Source organism: Sus scrofa, chromosome 7, assembly GCF_054392235.1.
Source record: "Sus scrofa isolate SSC_HxYL_T2T_F1_AM1 chromosome 7, Sscrofa_HxYL_maternal_Yorkshire_Landrace_v2.0, whole genome shotgun sequence".
Lineage (NCBI taxonomy): Eukaryota > Metazoa > Chordata > Mammalia > Artiodactyla > Suidae > Sus > Sus scrofa.
This window is the reverse complement of record NC_139389.1, coordinates 33,517,065-33,535,101: the sequence shown is the minus strand read 5'-3', so window position 1 is coordinate 33,535,101 and position 18,037 is coordinate 33,517,065. Positions and strand designations below refer to the sequence as shown.

The window sequence follows — 18,037 nt, the reverse complement described above, 5'->3', positions numbered from 1 at the left end:
GATCACTTGCCAGCAGGACCAGCTGTCAAATTTTATTTGCCTGTTTTCTTGCTCCACTTTTTAACCTGATATTGCTAATAGCTACACATGGCAGCTGAGGAGCATTTCACGATATTAAACAAGTCATGTTACTCTTAAGTTTGTGTGTGTGGAGCCCTAGATATAAAATGCGTGAAATGTGAGTCACATTTTACAAAGAGAAATCTGAGGCAAAAAGGTACATTGTTTTGTTGACGCTCATAAAGCACATCAGAGGGAGAACTGCAGTTCTAAACCGCTTCTGTCAAGACTCGCTCTCCCCACCACAACTTAAGGCTCCTCAGAGTATCTAAGATAATAGACTTGAACATCTCTGAAAATAATTTCCTCTCCCTGAAATATGATCCCCACTATTTTCCCCCTACCCCCAATCCCAAGAACAATAAATTTTAAAGAAAGATTGCAGAGATGTCCACTCTTGAAAGGTGTTTTTGTTCTTTAAACTCCTAAGACGCTGAGTTTTCAGATCTTTCATAACTGAGAGAAAATCTTCACCTCAAATGATCATCCAGTGTAGGGTGATGAAAGCACAATGCCAGGCATTAAATTGAGAACCTTCATAAAAAGTGTCTACCCAGAGACAGATGAGGTCATTGAGTTACTCAGTGCTGATTGGTACCTTTCCTAGGGACTCTCCAATCCTGCCCTACATGGGCACTTCCACAGGTTTTTATTCTCTGAAGGGGGGATATGAGAACCACTGAGTGGGAGCTGTGTTGACTACCATTACTTCTTCATTTGTCCTCAATTATGTCTGGGATGGTGCCTCTGCGGCTCCCCAGAGGCCTTTGGACAGCGGCCGTGACGGTGATGCTGGTGGTGCTGGGTGCTCCGGTGGCTGAGGGCAGAGACTCTCCACGTAAGTGCAGCCACCATTCAGGGGACCAAGCTCTGAGGGGCCCTTGGGCTGGGGCGTGATGTCAAATATTGTCTTTATCACACATTTTCTCTCTTGGAAATGTGACCTATGTTGCAATCTCATTTCCACCTTCAAAGGGGAGGACAGGCTTAAGGCTTAAGCCTGGGGATGTTTGGGGGTGGGGGGAGGATAAGACAAAGCGTGTGTCTACTTCGAGCGCCGGGACAGAGTAGGCAAGTTTGTGTTTGTCTGTTTTTGTTTTTTAAGACGCAAATTTCTTCAAAGAAGACACAGCAGGATTTGTCATTTCAGGGTTCCCCAAGATCTTGTCGGGGCTCAATACTGTGGGGTTCTGGGTTGGGGAAATGTAGGGCAGCAGTGGTCTCTGTAGTCTCAGAATTTGAGGAAAAGGACTCACATTCCTGCCTCTGAGTGGAGGGTTCACAGAAGCAAACTCTTGGTACCTGAGTGAAGCTCACTCTGTGACGCCTGACAGAGTCTGAACCTCCAGTTTCACTGATTTATGGTCAAATAGAGACTTGAGTTGAAGATGGACTGACTTTAGGAGAAAGGAGAACCGAAGACGGGAAATGTATTGAGAAACCATTCATTTCAGACACAGGATTATCTTTATATAAATGATAAATTCTCTCTCAATTTTCCCAGCACCCGTATGTGGAGGTATAATGACTTTCCTTTTACACAATTATAGTCATGATATGGATACTCTGAGCGACGCGTTCAAGCTGGTAACGGTCTTGGTTTAACTGGAATCCAGTTCACCTACTTTGGAAGTCTGTGTTCTTTCCATGAATAAACTGTTCTTTTTAGGACTGGGCCCTTGGGTGGGGGTGGCAGAAACTCAGAGAAAACCTGGGCACGGGGAAGAGAGTCACTTTGCTAGGGACCCAGCGAATACGGGTGTCCAGACGAGGACCGGCTTAATTCTACGCCTCTTTTGTGATTCCCTGGGACGCTAGTGCTCATGTGGGGACTTGTCTGTGAGGGTCCCAGGAGTTTGAGGGGAAATGAGATTTCGCGTGAGAACCTCAAGTACACAGACGCCGTAGCATCAACCCTCCTTCCTCGACCGGGAACCCTCCTGCCTCAGGGACAGGCCTCCTCACACGAGGGCCATTCTGGAAGCCCTCAGAGAGGAGCCGCCTGGAGGATCCGGGGCTGGAGCGCGAGGCGCGGGGCCGGGCACGGCCGGGCACCCGGCTTGGGCGGCGGGTTTCAGGTGGATGGGCCCAGCTGGCGGCGGCGGACGTCTCCCCGCCCGGCCGAGCGGTGGCGGCGTCCGGCTGGCGGGCGGAGGCCTGACTGACGCGGTATCTCCCCGCAGAGGATTTCGTGTACCAGTTTAAGTTCGAGTGCTACTTCTTCAACGGAACGCAGCGGGTGCGGCTCGTGACCAGATACATCTACAACCAGGAGGAGTACGCGCGCTTCGACAGCGACGTGGGGGAGTACCGGGCGGTGACCCCGCTGGGGCGGCCGGCCGCCGACTACTGGAACAGCCAGAAGGACATCCTGGAGCAGACGCGGGCAGAGCTGGACACGGTGTGCAAACACAACTACCAGATAGAGGAAGGCACGACCCTGCAGCGGCGAGGTGAGTGCCTGCCCGCCGCCCGCGGAGACTCCGCGCAGAGAGAGGGGGGCGGGTCCTCCGGGGCGATTCCCAGGCCCGGGGAGGGGACGGCGAGGCCCGGCGCCCCGCAGAGGGCACAGCAGGCGACAGACTTTAACGCCCCCCCCCCCACCCGGAGCATTCCCTGCAGAGACAGCCGGGCCTGCCCCTTGTGCCCCATCTCTCGTGGGCCAGTCCTGTGAGCGTCTTCCCACGATTCTGCGCGTCCTCGGCCCGCGCCTTCACATCTGCCTCCTGAAGGCTGACAGCTCAGCCGGGTGGAGTCAGGGCTGCTCTGCCTCTGTGCCTGTGATAGAACGCAGTCATGAAAGAATATATTTACACTTCCTGGTCTCAAATTATTATTCATCTTCATTCTGATTTCTTTTTTTTTTGTCTTTTTGCTATTTCTTGGGCCACTCTTGTGGCATATGGAGTTTCCCAGGCTAGGGGTCTAATCGGAGCTGTAGCTGCCAGCCTATGCCAGAGCCACAGCAACGTGGGATCTGAGCCGTGTCTGCGACCTACACCACAGCTCACTGCAACGCCGGATCGTTACCCCACTGAGCAAGGGCAGGGACCGAACCCGCAACCTCATGGTTCCTAGTCGGATTCGTTAACCACTGCGCCACGACGGGAACTCCCATTCTGATTTCTTAAATGGATATCATTAGTCTTGGACCTCTTTCAGCCCAGGGACTGCCTTAATTATCCCTGTATGGCACATGGGCAGCTAGTATGAACTCTATAAACTCTTGTTAAATTAATGAATAAATGTATTTGTTTGCCCAACCGCATTTGGCTCAAGAGAGAACACAAGGGTAAACACAGTCTTAAAAACTGACTTTGCTTTTTTGCTTCATGCTTTAGAGCAAACTCTTATTGACTTGGGTCTTAATAATTTAGAATTTGTGAATGCAAAGTCTGAGAAAAAAGTGTTTGCTAAAAATGAAAATGACACTTGAATGGTGTTGTAAGGCAGAGTTTAAATTTCTTAGAAAAGCTCAACAAATAGCAGAATAGAAAGAGCTGAAGTTTTGGGGTAAATAAATGGACATCAGTAAATTACTGAAAGAAAATTATTTCATACCAGTTTTGGCATGTATAAAGGGGTGATGGCTAATCACTAAGGTAGGTGTGAAATGAAGTGGCATAATATAGATGCCATAATATAAACCAGTTTCTTTTTACCCAGAACCTGCCTATCCTCCTTGTCCCTGCACCCTTCCCCAGCATCACTTTCTACTTCAGGGGTATGCATTTTGAAAGTTAATTATAAATTATAGTAATAGTTAAATTATACTTTAACTAGAACCTATTTCTAGACAATAAACTTACCAAACACCATCATACTATGTCACTTCATTTCACAACTACCTGAGTGATTAGCCATCACCCCTTTATACATGCTAAAATTGGTATGAAATAAACAGTTTAAATAATTACACACAATTATTCACTTTCTTGAAGCCTCCCCCGAATCCACAGCAGTCATCATGTTCTTTACTACATGTGTATAGAGTCTAGTGGAGGCAAGACCTTGTTAAAGCCAACCATGACCAGAAGAAGCAAACGAATCTGTTCCTGCCTATTGCAAAGTTGGTGGGATGAAATGATACATTCGAGGGATTGAAAACTCACACATTAATCCCTAGTCTGATGCCATGGTGGTTTATACATTTTCGCATAACTTTTAGCTTACTTTACGTTCTCTTGCCCTCTTCTTCTTTTCCTTTTTATGGCCGCACCTGTGGTATATGGAAGTTCCCGGGCCAGGGGTGGAATCGTAGCCACAGCTGAGGCCTATGTCACAGCCACCCCGGCGCCTGGTCCAAGCTGTATCTGAGACCTTTCTTGTAGCTTGTGGCAGTGCTGGATCTTTAACCTACTGAGCGAGGCAGGGATCGAACCTGCATCCTCAGAGACCACGTTGGGGTTGGAACTACAACAGGAACTCCTCTTTCTTCATCCTAATGTCACCTAGTACTTACATTTTTGCTATTTCAGTCTTTTTCATAAAAATTATTCTAGCAGTTTTCTTTTGAATTTGTGCCCTTTGTTTTTTTATTCCCAATCTAAGATGAACAGATTTTATAAGTCCACATAGCTGACTGTGATTTCAGTCAGATTCCTTGATTAGGAGTTAAAGTCCCTATTGAAAACATGATTCCTTCCAGATGATGGCTCATGACTGCTGTGTAACCTCAGTGAGTCCCAGTTATCAGTTTACATAACATTCACATTAACTCAGGCCAACGTCTGCAAGAATCTCAGAATGTTTTCTATAGAGAGCATGTGTGATAATGTTTGATTTCACAGAACAAGGCAGTTATTCCTAACATCTAGGGGATGGAGTAGGGTAGGCAGCCAATAGTTAAACTCATTTGAATGTTAACAGAAAATTAGAGGAAAAAAGAAAATGAAAGGATATAATTTTTTTTTTTTTTTTTTTTTTTTTTTGCCTTTTAGGGCTGCACCCGAGGCATATGGAGGTTCCCAGGCTAGGGGTCTAATCAGAGCTGTAGCTGCCGGCCCACACCAGAGCCACAGCAACGCAGGATCCGAGCCGCATCTGCGATCTACACCACAGCTCACGGCAACGCCAGATCCTTAACCCACTGAGTGAGGCCAGGGATCGAACCCACAACCTCATGGTTCCTGGTTGGATTCGTTAATCACTGAGCCATGACGGGAACTCCAAGAATATGTTTTATCAAATGAATAAAACATACATGAAATATTTACTTTGGTTTCACACTAAGGGTATGACGGAGATGCAGTAAAGTGGCTAAAGGGATAAAAGATGAGATGTGTAAAATGGATTGGGAGGTATGCAGTATTTGATCCTGAGTAGTAATCTGGGAAGATAAGGGCATTGAGGTGTGGGGGTAAGCATGATGTTTTATCAGATTTACGTGTTTGCAAGTTTCACTTTCTTTTACTTCAAAAATTAAAAACTTTTGAAATGACTTTTTTTTTTTTTTTTTGGTTTGGTCTCTGTTACTAGATTGCAAGTTCTGTAAAGGCAGGGGCCATGTGTTTATCTTTGGATTCTCAGTGCCTGTCAATTTATATTTGTTGAATAGATGAATAAACAAATCAACAAATGAATAAAATTTAGGTGGCATTTATGATGGACAATGGAATTCCTGTATTTAATAACATAATTTTTTTCCGGGAGCTCACCACAGAATGACATTCTGAGCTCAGATTAGGCTAAAAGCTGAGAGAGATGCTTTGTTGACTGGCAACATGGAAGAAGTGCTCTTGCTCTTAAATTCCACATTACAGGGTCCAGGATTGTAGATGCCTGTTTGAGACACATTACTTTGTAGGAAGGATGTGATGGTCATTTGCTGGACATAGAAATGCCTATATTTTCTTTTCTTTTTTTTTTTTTTTTTTTGTCTTTTTGCCTTTTTCTGGGGCTTCTCCCACGGCATATGGAGGTTCCCAGGCTAGGGGTCTAATCGGAGCTGTAGCCACCAGCCTACGCCAGAGCCACAGCAACGCAGGATCCCAGCCGCATCTGCAACCTACACCACAGCTCATGGCAACGCTGGATCCTTAACCCACTGAGTGAGGCCAGGGATCGAACCTGCAACCTCATGGTTCCTAGTCGGATTCATTAACCACTGTGCCACGATGGGAACTCCAGAGATGCCTGTATTTTCTTAATTCTCAATTGCTATTCCTGGGTCCATGACTAGTCTTAATCATCTCATGGCCAACACTTAGGAGTCAGAATAGCTGGATTTTCTCTACTGTGAGGGGCACTAACTAATAGGAAATGGTGCCACTGTCACCTTCAATAGTTGTGGGTGAAAACAAGCCTGGGCTTTTTATTTTTTAAAGACTTACTAACATGGCCTGTACAATATAGCAATGTATAATTTTAAAGTGCTTTATCCTATCAATTAATATCAACAGAATAATTCCCATAGAATGATTACAATAATCTCTTGAGATGCTGAAAAGTAAACTGACTAGTGTTTTTATTCAAACTAATTAAGTGGTCAAGTGTGGATCCTAATCCAAGACTTGGAGTCCAGGGATCTTTCACCTGGATACAAAGAGAGGGCTCTTCCCCGGGGGGAGACTTGCTGTGTGTTCTTACATCTCACTGTGTCTTTTCCTGTCTGTTACTCCCCTCAGTGCAACCTACAGTGACCATCTCCCCATCCAAAGCAGAGGCTCTAAACCATCACAACCTGCTGGTCTGCGCTGTGACAGATTTCTATCCAAGCCAGGTCAAAGTTCAGTGGTTCCGGAATGGCCAGGAGGAGACAGCTGGCGTTGTGTCCACTCCTCTTATTAGGAACGGAGACTGGACCTACCAGGTGCTTGTGATGCTAGAGATGAATCTCCAGCGAGGAGATGTCTACACCTGCCGCGTGGAGCACTCCAGCCTCCAGAGCCCCATCTTGGTGGAGTGGCGTAAGGGGCAGTTGGTTTTCTTTCCCTGTGGGCCCCGCAGAACAGAGGGCAGGCAGAGCTTCCTGGGTCCATCCCATCTCATTATTTGTCCCCGACATCACTACTGAGCTGGACATCACTGGGCACATGAGTGCTCTTGCCTCATAGCAAGGGCATCAGGAGAATCTTCATCTCCTTGTCTTTCCAGATACAGAGCGATCACTACATACCATGACCCCAGAGCCCAGCCCTAGGAGCTCTGCAGGATTGACTAGTGCCTGGGGCCTTAAGGTCTCAGATTATGAAAGGAGCAGGGATCCATTTTCCTTCTCACTCACCCTCCCACTCTGTCCAGGGAGCTATTGGCGGGTCCCTCACCTAGGGGTGGTCAGAATGGACAATGGGGTTCCCCTGGCACCTCTACCCCCTGTACCTCAGACTGGACTTCAGGCCTCATAAAGGAGCACCATGGGGTGTGGTGACAAACTCTGACATTTGGGCTCTGCTCCCCAGGGGCACAGTCTGAATCTGCCCAGAGCAAGATGCTGAGCGGTGTCGGGGGCTTCGTGCTGGGGCTGATCTTCCTCGGGCTGGGCCTTTTCATCCGTCACAGGAGTCAGAAGGGTAAGGAGCTCTGGGGAAATGGGGAGACGGGCTGTGGTTGGGACCGTCTGCAGGGAGGCCTTGTCTCTAGATGAGCTCTTTCCTCCTGACCGTGAAAGGAAGGAGACTGGGATGGTGGTGAGAAGAAACAAAATAATCTAGGGAGACAATGGAGTCTGATTTCACTGATTGAAAGGTAGCCCCACCGCAGAGGTGACAGGTGGAATTTATTCTAGGGCTTTTTTCTAGTGACAACTCTATTCATTTGGGAGGATTTTATTTTAGGTCACTTAAGGCCTTGTGGGTAGGGAGGGAATATATTTCCAGTTAAGTTGCTTATCTCATTTCCCTTTGGGGTGAGTGAGACACTGTGCCATGAGACATTTTGTGGGACCTCCTGGGCAGGTAATGTTTCTGCTCTGATTCACCAGGGGTTGTGGGGACAGGGAAAGGTGGGAGGAAGGGGTGAGGTCAGTGTACCTGGGCGCAGTGGTCTCATTCACAGCCTATTTACTTCTGTGGGATCCAGAGTTAGGGGAGAAGTTTGCTCAGTTTCTATAGGAACCTCCTGAGGTTGTTCCCCAGAACCAGGCCATAACTTTGGTGGCACCTTTCTCTGAAGCTTGGAGCCAGAGCTATGGCTTGGGTATTAGACACCAGGACGATGCCTCATGTTAGTAGCTACTGCCTATGGGCATTTATAAGTGATTGCAAGAGGCTATGAGTGGTGGAAAGAAAGTGGGTTATTAAATTTACTAAAAGGATTGAGGAGTTCCTGTTGGGGTGCAGCAGAAATGAATCTGATTATCCATGAGGATGCAGGTTCAATCCCTGGCCTTTCTCAGTGGGTTAAGAATCCAGCATTGCTGTGGCTGTGGTGTAGGCCGGCAGCTGCTGCTTCGATTTGACCCCTAGCCTGGGAACTTCCATATGCCATGGATGTGGCCCTAAAAAGCAAAAAATACAATAAAATAAATAAAATTTTTAAGAAAGGTTTGAAGTCATCATATCATCCAGAAGGATAATAGCTGCTCTCTGCCTCTCACACATGTGCATCAGGCTGCAGTGCTGTGTCCTCGTTAGCTGATTCACCTTTACACAGATGTTAGAGGCGGTGATGATGGCATGTCCCGGACCTCAGCTCTCTCTGTCTGATGCTCAGGGACCCCAGAGGAGAGGGCGTGCCCCTCAGGGAGCTGTGTGCTGACCACTCTCTCTCTTCTACAGGGCTCGTGCGCTGAATCCTGAAGATACTTTGGGGTTGGTTTTTGCTCTTCTTAAATGCCTGTCTGTTCTTGCCTGGAATTCCCATACCCCTGCCAGCTTGTTCCTCTCTGAGGTCAGATCCTACAGTGACTCTGATGCAGTCACGAGGGCGCTTCCTGTGATCCCCACCTCAAGGCTCTGGCTGTGAAGCTTCTTCCTGAACTGACCCCAGCGCCTCTGCCTGAGTGCAGCCAGCTGTGTCTACTCAGACCACAAGGGATTTTCCTGTTCCTATTTTCCCTCAACAGACTGTGCAAGAGAAGCACATTGAAACCATTTACCTGGCTGTAGAGTGCTTTTTTTAAAATCATAATTAAACATGATTATGAGTTATCTGTGCACCGACCCTTCTTAAATGGGCAGAGGTAAGAAACAATGGCAGAATGAAGAAACATATTCTGGGGACCAGAAAGGGGATTGTTTCTGAAGAAGATTAGAAGCATCATGGTGTGCTGCGTAAAGGTCTACAGAGGAGAAAGAAAATCAATTTTTCACTATTTGCATCTTTATCACTCTTTATCGGCATCTCTTTATCTTGCTGTGTTTCTCTTTTCATCTCTATTTTCTATATCTTTCTTTCTCATCACCTCACAGCTTATCTCTGTGTGTGTGTGTATTAATTTGTCTCTGTTGTATATTTCCAGAGTGTATACTACAGTTTTAATCATTTTAGGGAAGATGCTACCGGCCCAGTCTGGGTAACATGCACACCTTTCAGAAACATCATCCTGTACATGGGATGCAGATGGTTGGCATTGTGCCCACCCCCCTTATAAGGAACAGGGACTGGATTTCCCAGATCTTTGTGCTGCTGGAAATGACTTTCCAGCATGGAGATGTCTGCATCTGTCACATGGAGCATCCCAGCCTCCAGTGCCACCTGAGTGTGGAGTGGATAAGGGGCAGTTTGTTCTTCTGAACCCCACAAGACAAATGGCAGAGTTCCCTTTGGCTCTAGGGTCCCTCAATGGCTCCGGGGCTGACTCACACCCATCCCAACCATTGCCTGCTGCACAGTCACCTGATGGCGCTGCTGAGCTGGAATTCTCTTATCTGTGAACATAATGACCTGTCAATTTGTGATGACACTGTCTTCCCAGGCATTAGAAGAGTCACTCTACTGAAAGTGGTCTTCATCTCACACTCTTGGATTTGTCATTAACACGAGTGGCTTAGAGCTTTTCTCTGAGGTTATGAAACTGCTGTGCCTCTAGGAGCAGGCATCCTCTCTTCCCTTATCCCTCATCTACACACTGGACCTGAGGAGCCAATGGCAGGTCCTTCACTTTCCTGGATGAGGTTAGATTGGAGAACTAGGCTTTCTTTTGGAGAAAGAGCTTGTATCCCAGGGTGTACTGCAGGTCATCAGCCAGGGACACTGTGGAGTGTGGGAGTCTCTAGATTCTGCTTCTCAAGGTCATAGTCTGTGTCTGCTCAGAGCAAGATGCCAAGTGGGGTCAGAGGTTTTGTGTTGACACTGTCATCTTCCTTAGGGTGGACATTGCCATTCACAATAGGAGTAAAGAGAGAGTGACATCGTGGAGAAATCAAGAGGACTTGTGCTGGGTGTCCAGGGAGCCCTCAGGTCTCTATAGGTAGCTCTTTGCTTTTGACCCTGCAAAGACAAGAGGCAGGACTGGAGATGGAGCCAGACTCAGAGTTCAGGCAGACATTGAGATCTGACTTTTCTAGTTGACTTAAGACCTAATATAGGGATGAAAGTTCAAGTGTATTCTAATGACATTCTTATGGTTCAATGTTGTTACACTGGCTCCATGCTGGAAGCTTCCTTCTTAATGAGAAAGAGTCTTTTTTCTTTCCTTCCAGTGACAGTTTCATAGGAACAACTTTTTTTTTTTGTACCCAGATTTCATTGGGTAATATAATCCTTTATTGATCATTTAATTAAAAATACATATAAACAAGTTTGCTAACAAAAAGTCCCAAAGTTTTAGTAGTCATATACCTTGGAGAAAAATACATGGGTGTATCTGAGAACAGCCCACTTGTCATGAACATTTGGTCTCACCTTCAATAATGTCACCCAGTATCTCCCAGCTTCCCCTCCAGGTTAGGTTGGAGTTGTGACTGGTACCAGCCGATGGAATTTAAAAGCAAGTTTAAGCTCTGTCTGCTTTGTCTTTTCCTTCTACTGCAAGCCTGGAGGCCATTGCTGAGAATGATGGTGTATGAAGTGTTGTAACCCTGAGTCATAACCTAGATCCCTTGAATGACTGTGGAATTGAATCCCAGTTCCAGTTTTACTGCACTTCCCAAGGGAATTCAGCTGCAGTGACTGCTCATTGCAGAGGTGTAAAGTTTGTGATCCCACCATAACTTGGGTCAACTCTGAAGAGCCCTTGAAGCTTCAGAACTCTTTGGGGGTTAGGCTGAGCACATCTTTGTGACTGTTACATAGACAGTGGGTAGTAAGCAGCCCTTCTTGGTTACACAAGCTCTTCCATCGTTACTGAAATATCAATAGTAAAACAAAACAAATAATACCCCCTTCTTCCTTCACTGGTTATAGGAAATGGGAGAAAATGGGATCTAGCTTACTAGTTTTTGGGGCAAGTAAAATCAAAGTGCTGTATGGTAATAAGGCACTTTTTGGACTGGTCTCTTTGTCACATAAGAAATGTAAAGTTCCCAGACTGGGGGTTGAATTGGAGCTAAGCTGCAGCTGTCAGCCTGTGCCATAGCCACAGACACAGCAATGTGGGATCTGAGCCACATCTGTGACCTACACCACAACTCACGGCAACACCGGATCCTTAACCCACTGGGCAAGGCCAGGGATTGAACCTGCATCCTCATGGATGCTAGTCAGATTCATTGCCGCTGAGCCACAATGGGAACTCCCTGAAATTTTTAAAATGACACATTTAGGAGTGAGTCTTTTTTCATTCATTTTGCTAAATAATTGACAGTCCTCTTCCATGTAAGGAATTAGTTCCAGGAGTTCCCACTGTGTCTCAGCAGGATATGAACCCAACTAGTACCCATGAGGATGTGGGTTTGATCCCTGGCCTTGCTCTGTGGATTAAGGATCCAGCGTTGCAGTCAGCTGCGGTGTAGGAGGCTCTGATCTGGTATGGCTGTGGAATGGCTAGCAGCTATGTCTCAGATTTGCCCCCTAGCCTGGGAACTTCCATATGCCGCAGGAGCTGTCCTGAAAAAGGAAAACAAAAAAAAAAAAAAAAGAAAAAAAAAAGAATTAGTTCCTTTACAGCTGGAAAATTTCCCCTTATTACTTGCTTTGGTAAAATAGTCCCCCTTAATTTTCTGTCTTATCTTTACCATGAATTAAATTTCTTTGTATTTTTTTTTAATTTCAAGGAGATTTTCTTGATTGAATTTTCCACTTTTAGCCCCGATTATTACTTCTATAAATGCAATATCTTTTTCCTTCTAATAATTCTAATTAGAAAAACTTTAAAGTTTGTTTAAACAAGTTTGTTTTCTCCTACATGAACTTTCTCTACTAAATCTGTGATAATTTTCATTTTATTCTCTTCTCTTTCATATTGCAAGACTTTCTCAAACATTTGCTCTGCCCTTAATTGTTTTCTTTACGTACTGTACGTCATCTTATTTTATCTCAAGGTACAGTTTTTCAAGTCTCTTCTAAACTCTACCAAATCATACCTTGTGTCTGTATAATACCTTGTTACTTTCCATTATAAATTCTTCAGAGTTTGTGATTATACCTTTGTGGAATTATTTCATAAGTGCATACTTCCTTCCACTGGAGTGTAGATTCTTTGAAGACAATGAATGTATCTATTTTCATGTTATTTTAATATAGTGAGAACATAATATGTTGTGTATCACAGCATTGGTACTCAATGACCATTTTTGCATTATTGATCAAATTAATGATCATATTAACAAAGTTTGGGGATTAATCCAGCCAATAATGAAGGGAGCATCACTTTACTTTTCCTTTGCTATTGTTCTTTGTTGCATACTTTTATATTATTTTATTTTACTTTATTTTATTTTTTGTCTTTTTAGGACTGCACATGCAGCATATGGAGGTTCCCAGGCTAGGGGTTGAATCAGAGCTGCAGCGGCCAGTCTACACCACAGCCACAGCAATGCAGGATCCGAGCTGCGTCTGCGAACTACACCACAGCTCATGGCAATGCCAGATCTTTAACCCACTAAATGAGGCCAGGGATTGAACCTGCATCCTCATGGATACTAGTTAGATTCATTTCTGCTGAGCCACAGCGGGAACTCCAATATACATATATTTTAGGTTTACATGTCTGAGAGGTTTCTGTAGTTGGGACTAGCGTTTGTATACTCAAAGTTTCCTAAGTGTGACGAAAACTTTAAAAACCAACATAACTTCAAACAGAATGTTTCTCTGCCTACTTTTTTTTTTTTTTTCCCCAGAATACTTTTTAAAAATATTTGTATTATGGAAAATTTCCTCTGTATACAGTAGTAGGGAGAATAGTACCCTCCCTATATCAACAGTCCAGCTTCAACAATTATCAGTTCATGGGCAATTTTGTAAAATAAAAAATCTATCTACTTAATCTTACATGTGCAGTGGATTATTTGGAAGATAATCTTAGAATATTTCACTCATAAATATTTTATTATTAAATATAAAATACAATGACTTTTTATAAATATAGCATAATAATGTCATTACCACACCGAAAATTAGATAATTCTTTAACATGTTCAGTGTTCAATTTTTCTGATTGTCTCACAAAATTTTTTAACTGTTGTTTTCTTTGAATATGAATCCAAATAGAGCCTGGCGTTTGGTTGATAATATTTTTTTAAATGTATAGTTTCTCTGTTCTGTTTTTCTTTGCAAATTATTTGCTGAAGAAGTTGTTTGTCCAGTAGAACTTTCCACATGCTGGACATCGATGGCTATATCCCTATGATGTAATTTACTATAAGATTTGTGGTTTGGGTTCCAGAAAATAGCAATACTGCCAATTGTTAACATCTGTTTACTGCTTACTACATGACAGGCTGTGTGTGAAGTGCTTGATTTGTAATATTAAATCCTTCAAAATCTTAGTTTGCCTGTGGTTTGTAAGTACAAACCTGAGATATTTTGTGTGATTTTTAATTGTGTAGATTTAACATAGTGGAGTTCCTGCTGTGGCATAGCAGGTCAAGGATCCAGCATTTTCTCTCTGGTGGCTCGCTGCTGAGTCACAGATTTGGTGCCCTGCCCAGCGCTGTGAGTTAAGGATCCGATGTTGCCATGGCTGCAGTGTAAATCATAGCTGCAGCTTGGATTTGATCCCTGGCCCAGAAACTTCTATATGCTGTGGGTGTGGCCAAAAAAATTACAGTATTAAATATTTGTAAAATCATACTTTATACATGCAATCTGAAATAATTAAAATAATTCGAATAATTGCTCAGGAATCACATCATTTTAAATCACGAGGACTGATTACTAACTTTGTTTATAGATTGTCATGTAGTGGTGCCACTTTTAACTTTTGGCTTGTTAAAAATATTTGCTGTTATTTTTTAGACTTAACTTTTTTTTTCTTTTTTGGCTACCCCACTGCATATGGAGTTCTTGGGCCAGGGATCAGATCCCAGCCACAGTTTCAGCCTATGTCAGAGCTGCACTAATGCTGAATCCTTTAGCCCACTGTGCTTGGCTGAGGATTGATCTGGTGTCCCAGCATTCTAGAGACATAGCTGATCCTGTTGCACCATGGAACTCCTAGAATTAATTTTAATTATGCTATTTTAAATTTATATGAAGACCTTATGAATGAATCACTTTAATAAAACGGAACTACTAGGAAATTTGCTTTCCTTAGTACTTCATGGGGAAGGAATCTGAGTAGGGCCACATTTGTATATTTCTAGGTCATAATTCTATTCAATATAACCCTATATAACCTTAACATACATACATAAACACACTTACACACATGACTACCTGCGAAATTCTGGGTTCTTACCTCATGAGTCATTGAAATTTATATAATATTTTTCTGAAATTCTATTGCCAAAAAATTATCAGCACATTTGTGTATTTTTAGGTTACCTACATTTTTCCCATACTTAAAATTTTTATTTTATACATTTATACATTTGGGAATCATAATTACTAATATTTTATTTTTTTTTGGTTTTAAATACACTTATTTTAGAGCAGTTTTAGGTTTATAACAAAATTAAATGGAAGGTACAGAGATTTCCCACACATCCCTTGCCTCTCACCCCCCCCCATGCATAACTTCTCTATTGTCAACATCCCTACCAAAGAATGTGGAACAGCAGTCGGTACAACAACCTACACTGACATGTTATCGCTCAGAATCCGTAGTTTACATTAGGATTTACTCTTGATGTTGTACATTATACAGCTTTAGGAAAATGAATACAACATGTATCAACTATTACAGTATCATTATAGTGTCGTTTTTACTGCCCTAAAAATCCCCTATGCTCTATCACCTACATTTTCATGATCACTTCTGGTACAGAGTCCCTGCATCTACTGATTCCTAGTCTGTATTTTATTTTATTTTATTTTTTGCTTTTTAGGGCTGCACTCACAGCATATGGAGGTTCCCAGGCTAGGGGTCCAATTGGAGCTACAGCTGCTAGCCTACACCACAGCCACAGCATTGCGGGTTCTGAGCCGAGTCTGCAACCTACACCGCAGCTCACAGCAACACTGGATCCTTAACTGACTAAGCGAGGCCAGGGATCAAACGTGCATCCTCATGGATCCTAGTCAGGTTTGTTAACCGCTGAGCCACGAACTAGGGAACTCCCCTAGTATCTATTTTAAATTATTCTCTTGCTTCCACCTCACAAGCTGCTTTCAATCTTCCCCAGCTTCTCCTCAAAGTAAGCATGGATAAAAATCTCTTGTATGTAACCTAGCTTGGCTAAAAATTTGTAGGCCATAAGGAGGGGACATATCTTTAATTAGAGAGTAAAACCCAAAGTCAAATATTATAACTTTCTCTAAGAGTTCTTTTCATTTATTTATTTATGTCTTTTTGCCATTTCTTGGGCCGCTCCTGTGGCATATGGAGGTTCCCAGGCTAGGGGTCCAATTGGAGCTGTAGCCACCGGCCTACATCAGAGCCACAGCAACGCGGGATCCGAGCTGCGTCTGCAACCTACACACGCAACGCTGGATCCTTAACCCACTGAGCGAGGTCAGGGATCGAACCCGCAACCTCTTGGTTCCTAGTCGGATTTGTTAACCACTGAGCCATGACGGGAACTCCTCTAAAAGTTCTTTTAGCAACCCCTTCATCAATGATATGTCACTGACCGCTAAACCCCATGTATTTTCTCAGCCTTCCCCAATCTCAGCCTCCTTCAATCTGGAGAGGGAGAAAAATCCCCCAATAACATATGAAAAGAAATTTATCTATAGCATCATGTTTGAATCACCTAAGTCAATAAAGTGTTCAGCGGCACAAATGACTTTTCCTTACAGAAGAGAAAATCAGGGACTTGGAGAACAGATTCCTGGTTGTCAAGGGGGAGGGGGGAGTGGGGTGGACTGGGAATTTGGGGTTAATAGATGCAGACTATTGCCTTTGGAATGGATAAGCAATGAGATCCTGCTGTGTAGCACTGGAAACTATGTCTGGTCACTTATGATGGAGCATGATAATGTGAGAAAAAAGAATGTATACATGTACATTCTGGGTCACCATGCTGTACAGTAGAAAATTGACAGAGCACCGTGAACCAGTTATAATGAAAATATATATAAATATATATAAAATAAAGGGTTCAGAAAAACAAAAGTGCTTTTCATATAGTATAACTCACTCTTTTCATGTAATATAATCCATATATTGTATGTAAGGCACTTCCTATGTAACAAGATTATTCAAAATCTGTGTTATTGTTCCCAAATAAAGGCTGGGAAAAATAAGATTAAAAAATGTCAGATACTTTACCCAGTGCTATAAAGTTTAAAATACTAGCTATAAAGTGCAGAGCCCTGGGTTTGGATTTAGGTTTCGTTGCACCAAACTATGCTATATCAGCTATTGTGCTCATATTGTGTCTTTACTTCCCAATTACATTTTAAAGCTCACTGTTGCAGATGGCATGGGTAAGGACAGTCCTGTAGAGTTTATAGCTGTTCCATAATACCATCTGAGATGCAAGGTATGAACTCAGTAACTGTGGGGCAATGTGCCTAGAACATTCTCAAAGGGCAAAAGGACTCCTAGTCAAGTCACATACACTCTACTTTCAAGGGTGATTGGACACACTCAGGAGAGCCAAAGAATCCCACCTGCTGATCCATTTTCTCTGCAAAGGTTTCCTTCCCCTAGGAGGCAGTGAGTCTAGAGTAGGATATGACACCCATAGCAACTGCTACATTATCTCAGTTGTGTTATCTCTCCTGGGATCTTTCTCATAGGCTTGTGCTTTCCTTAGCCAGAAGGGGTGAGGGGCAGGGGCTGGGGACACTGAGGTTTTCTGCTGTACCTCAGGGAACACAGGGATGCACAGGGATTCAGTGAGCCAGGCTTAGCCTTATCTGCCTGGAAACATCCTGCAGCCATATTCACTCTGCTGTCCCTGACATGGCATGTCAGGGAAGTCTATGTGGTTATCTAGCAGGAATGCAGGTAGGACATGAGGCAAACTACACCTGTGTCCCAGGGACCCTGAATATGGCTTTTTTTTTTTTTTTTGGCCATTTCTTGGGCCGCTCCCGTGGCATATGGAAGTTCCCAGGCTAGGGGTCGAATCGGAGCTGTAGCCGCCGGCCTACACCAGAGCCATAGCAACGCAGGATCCGAGCTGCATCTGCGACCTACACCACAGCTCAAAGCAACGCCGGATCCTTAACCCACTGAGCAAGGGCAGGGATCGAACCCGCAACCTCATGGTTCCTAGTCGGATTCGTTAACCACTAAGCCACGATGGGAACTCCTGAATACTCCTGTGGTTTATACCATCCTTTTGTTACTAACACTTAGCAAAGACAAAGTATTTGGTCCTTCTCAGCTACCTACCTTATTGTCTTATTCTAATGTTTTCTTAACTAACTTTCATTTCTTTTCTTGCCTGGATAATTCTTGTTTTCTTTTGTCTTTTTAGGGCTGCACCTGCAGCATACGGAGGTTCCCAGGCTAGGAGTCGAATCGGAGCTGTTGCTGCCAGCCTACAACACAGCCACAGCAACGCCAGATCTGAGTCACGTCTGCGACCTACACCACAGCCCA

The 18,037-nt window shown here is 44.0% G+C and overlaps 1 protein-coding gene across 1 annotated transcript; it reads left to right on the top strand.

Annotated features, from left to right (window-relative positions):
- Positions 1-738: 738 nt before the first annotated feature.
- On the top strand, positions 739-9,149 carry SLA-DQB1 (SLA-DQ beta1 domain). Its single transcript, XM_084967771.1, has 5 exons — positions 739-898; positions 2,244-2,513; positions 6,687-6,968; positions 7,461-7,571; positions 8,778-9,149. The coding sequence occupies exons 1-5, from the start codon at positions 790-792 to the stop codon at positions 8,789-8,791; spliced, it is 786 nt and encodes a 261-aa protein (XP_084823897.1). The 5' UTR covers positions 739-789; the 3' UTR covers positions 8,792-9,149.
- The last annotated feature ends 8,888 nt before the right edge of the window (positions 9,150-18,037 follow it).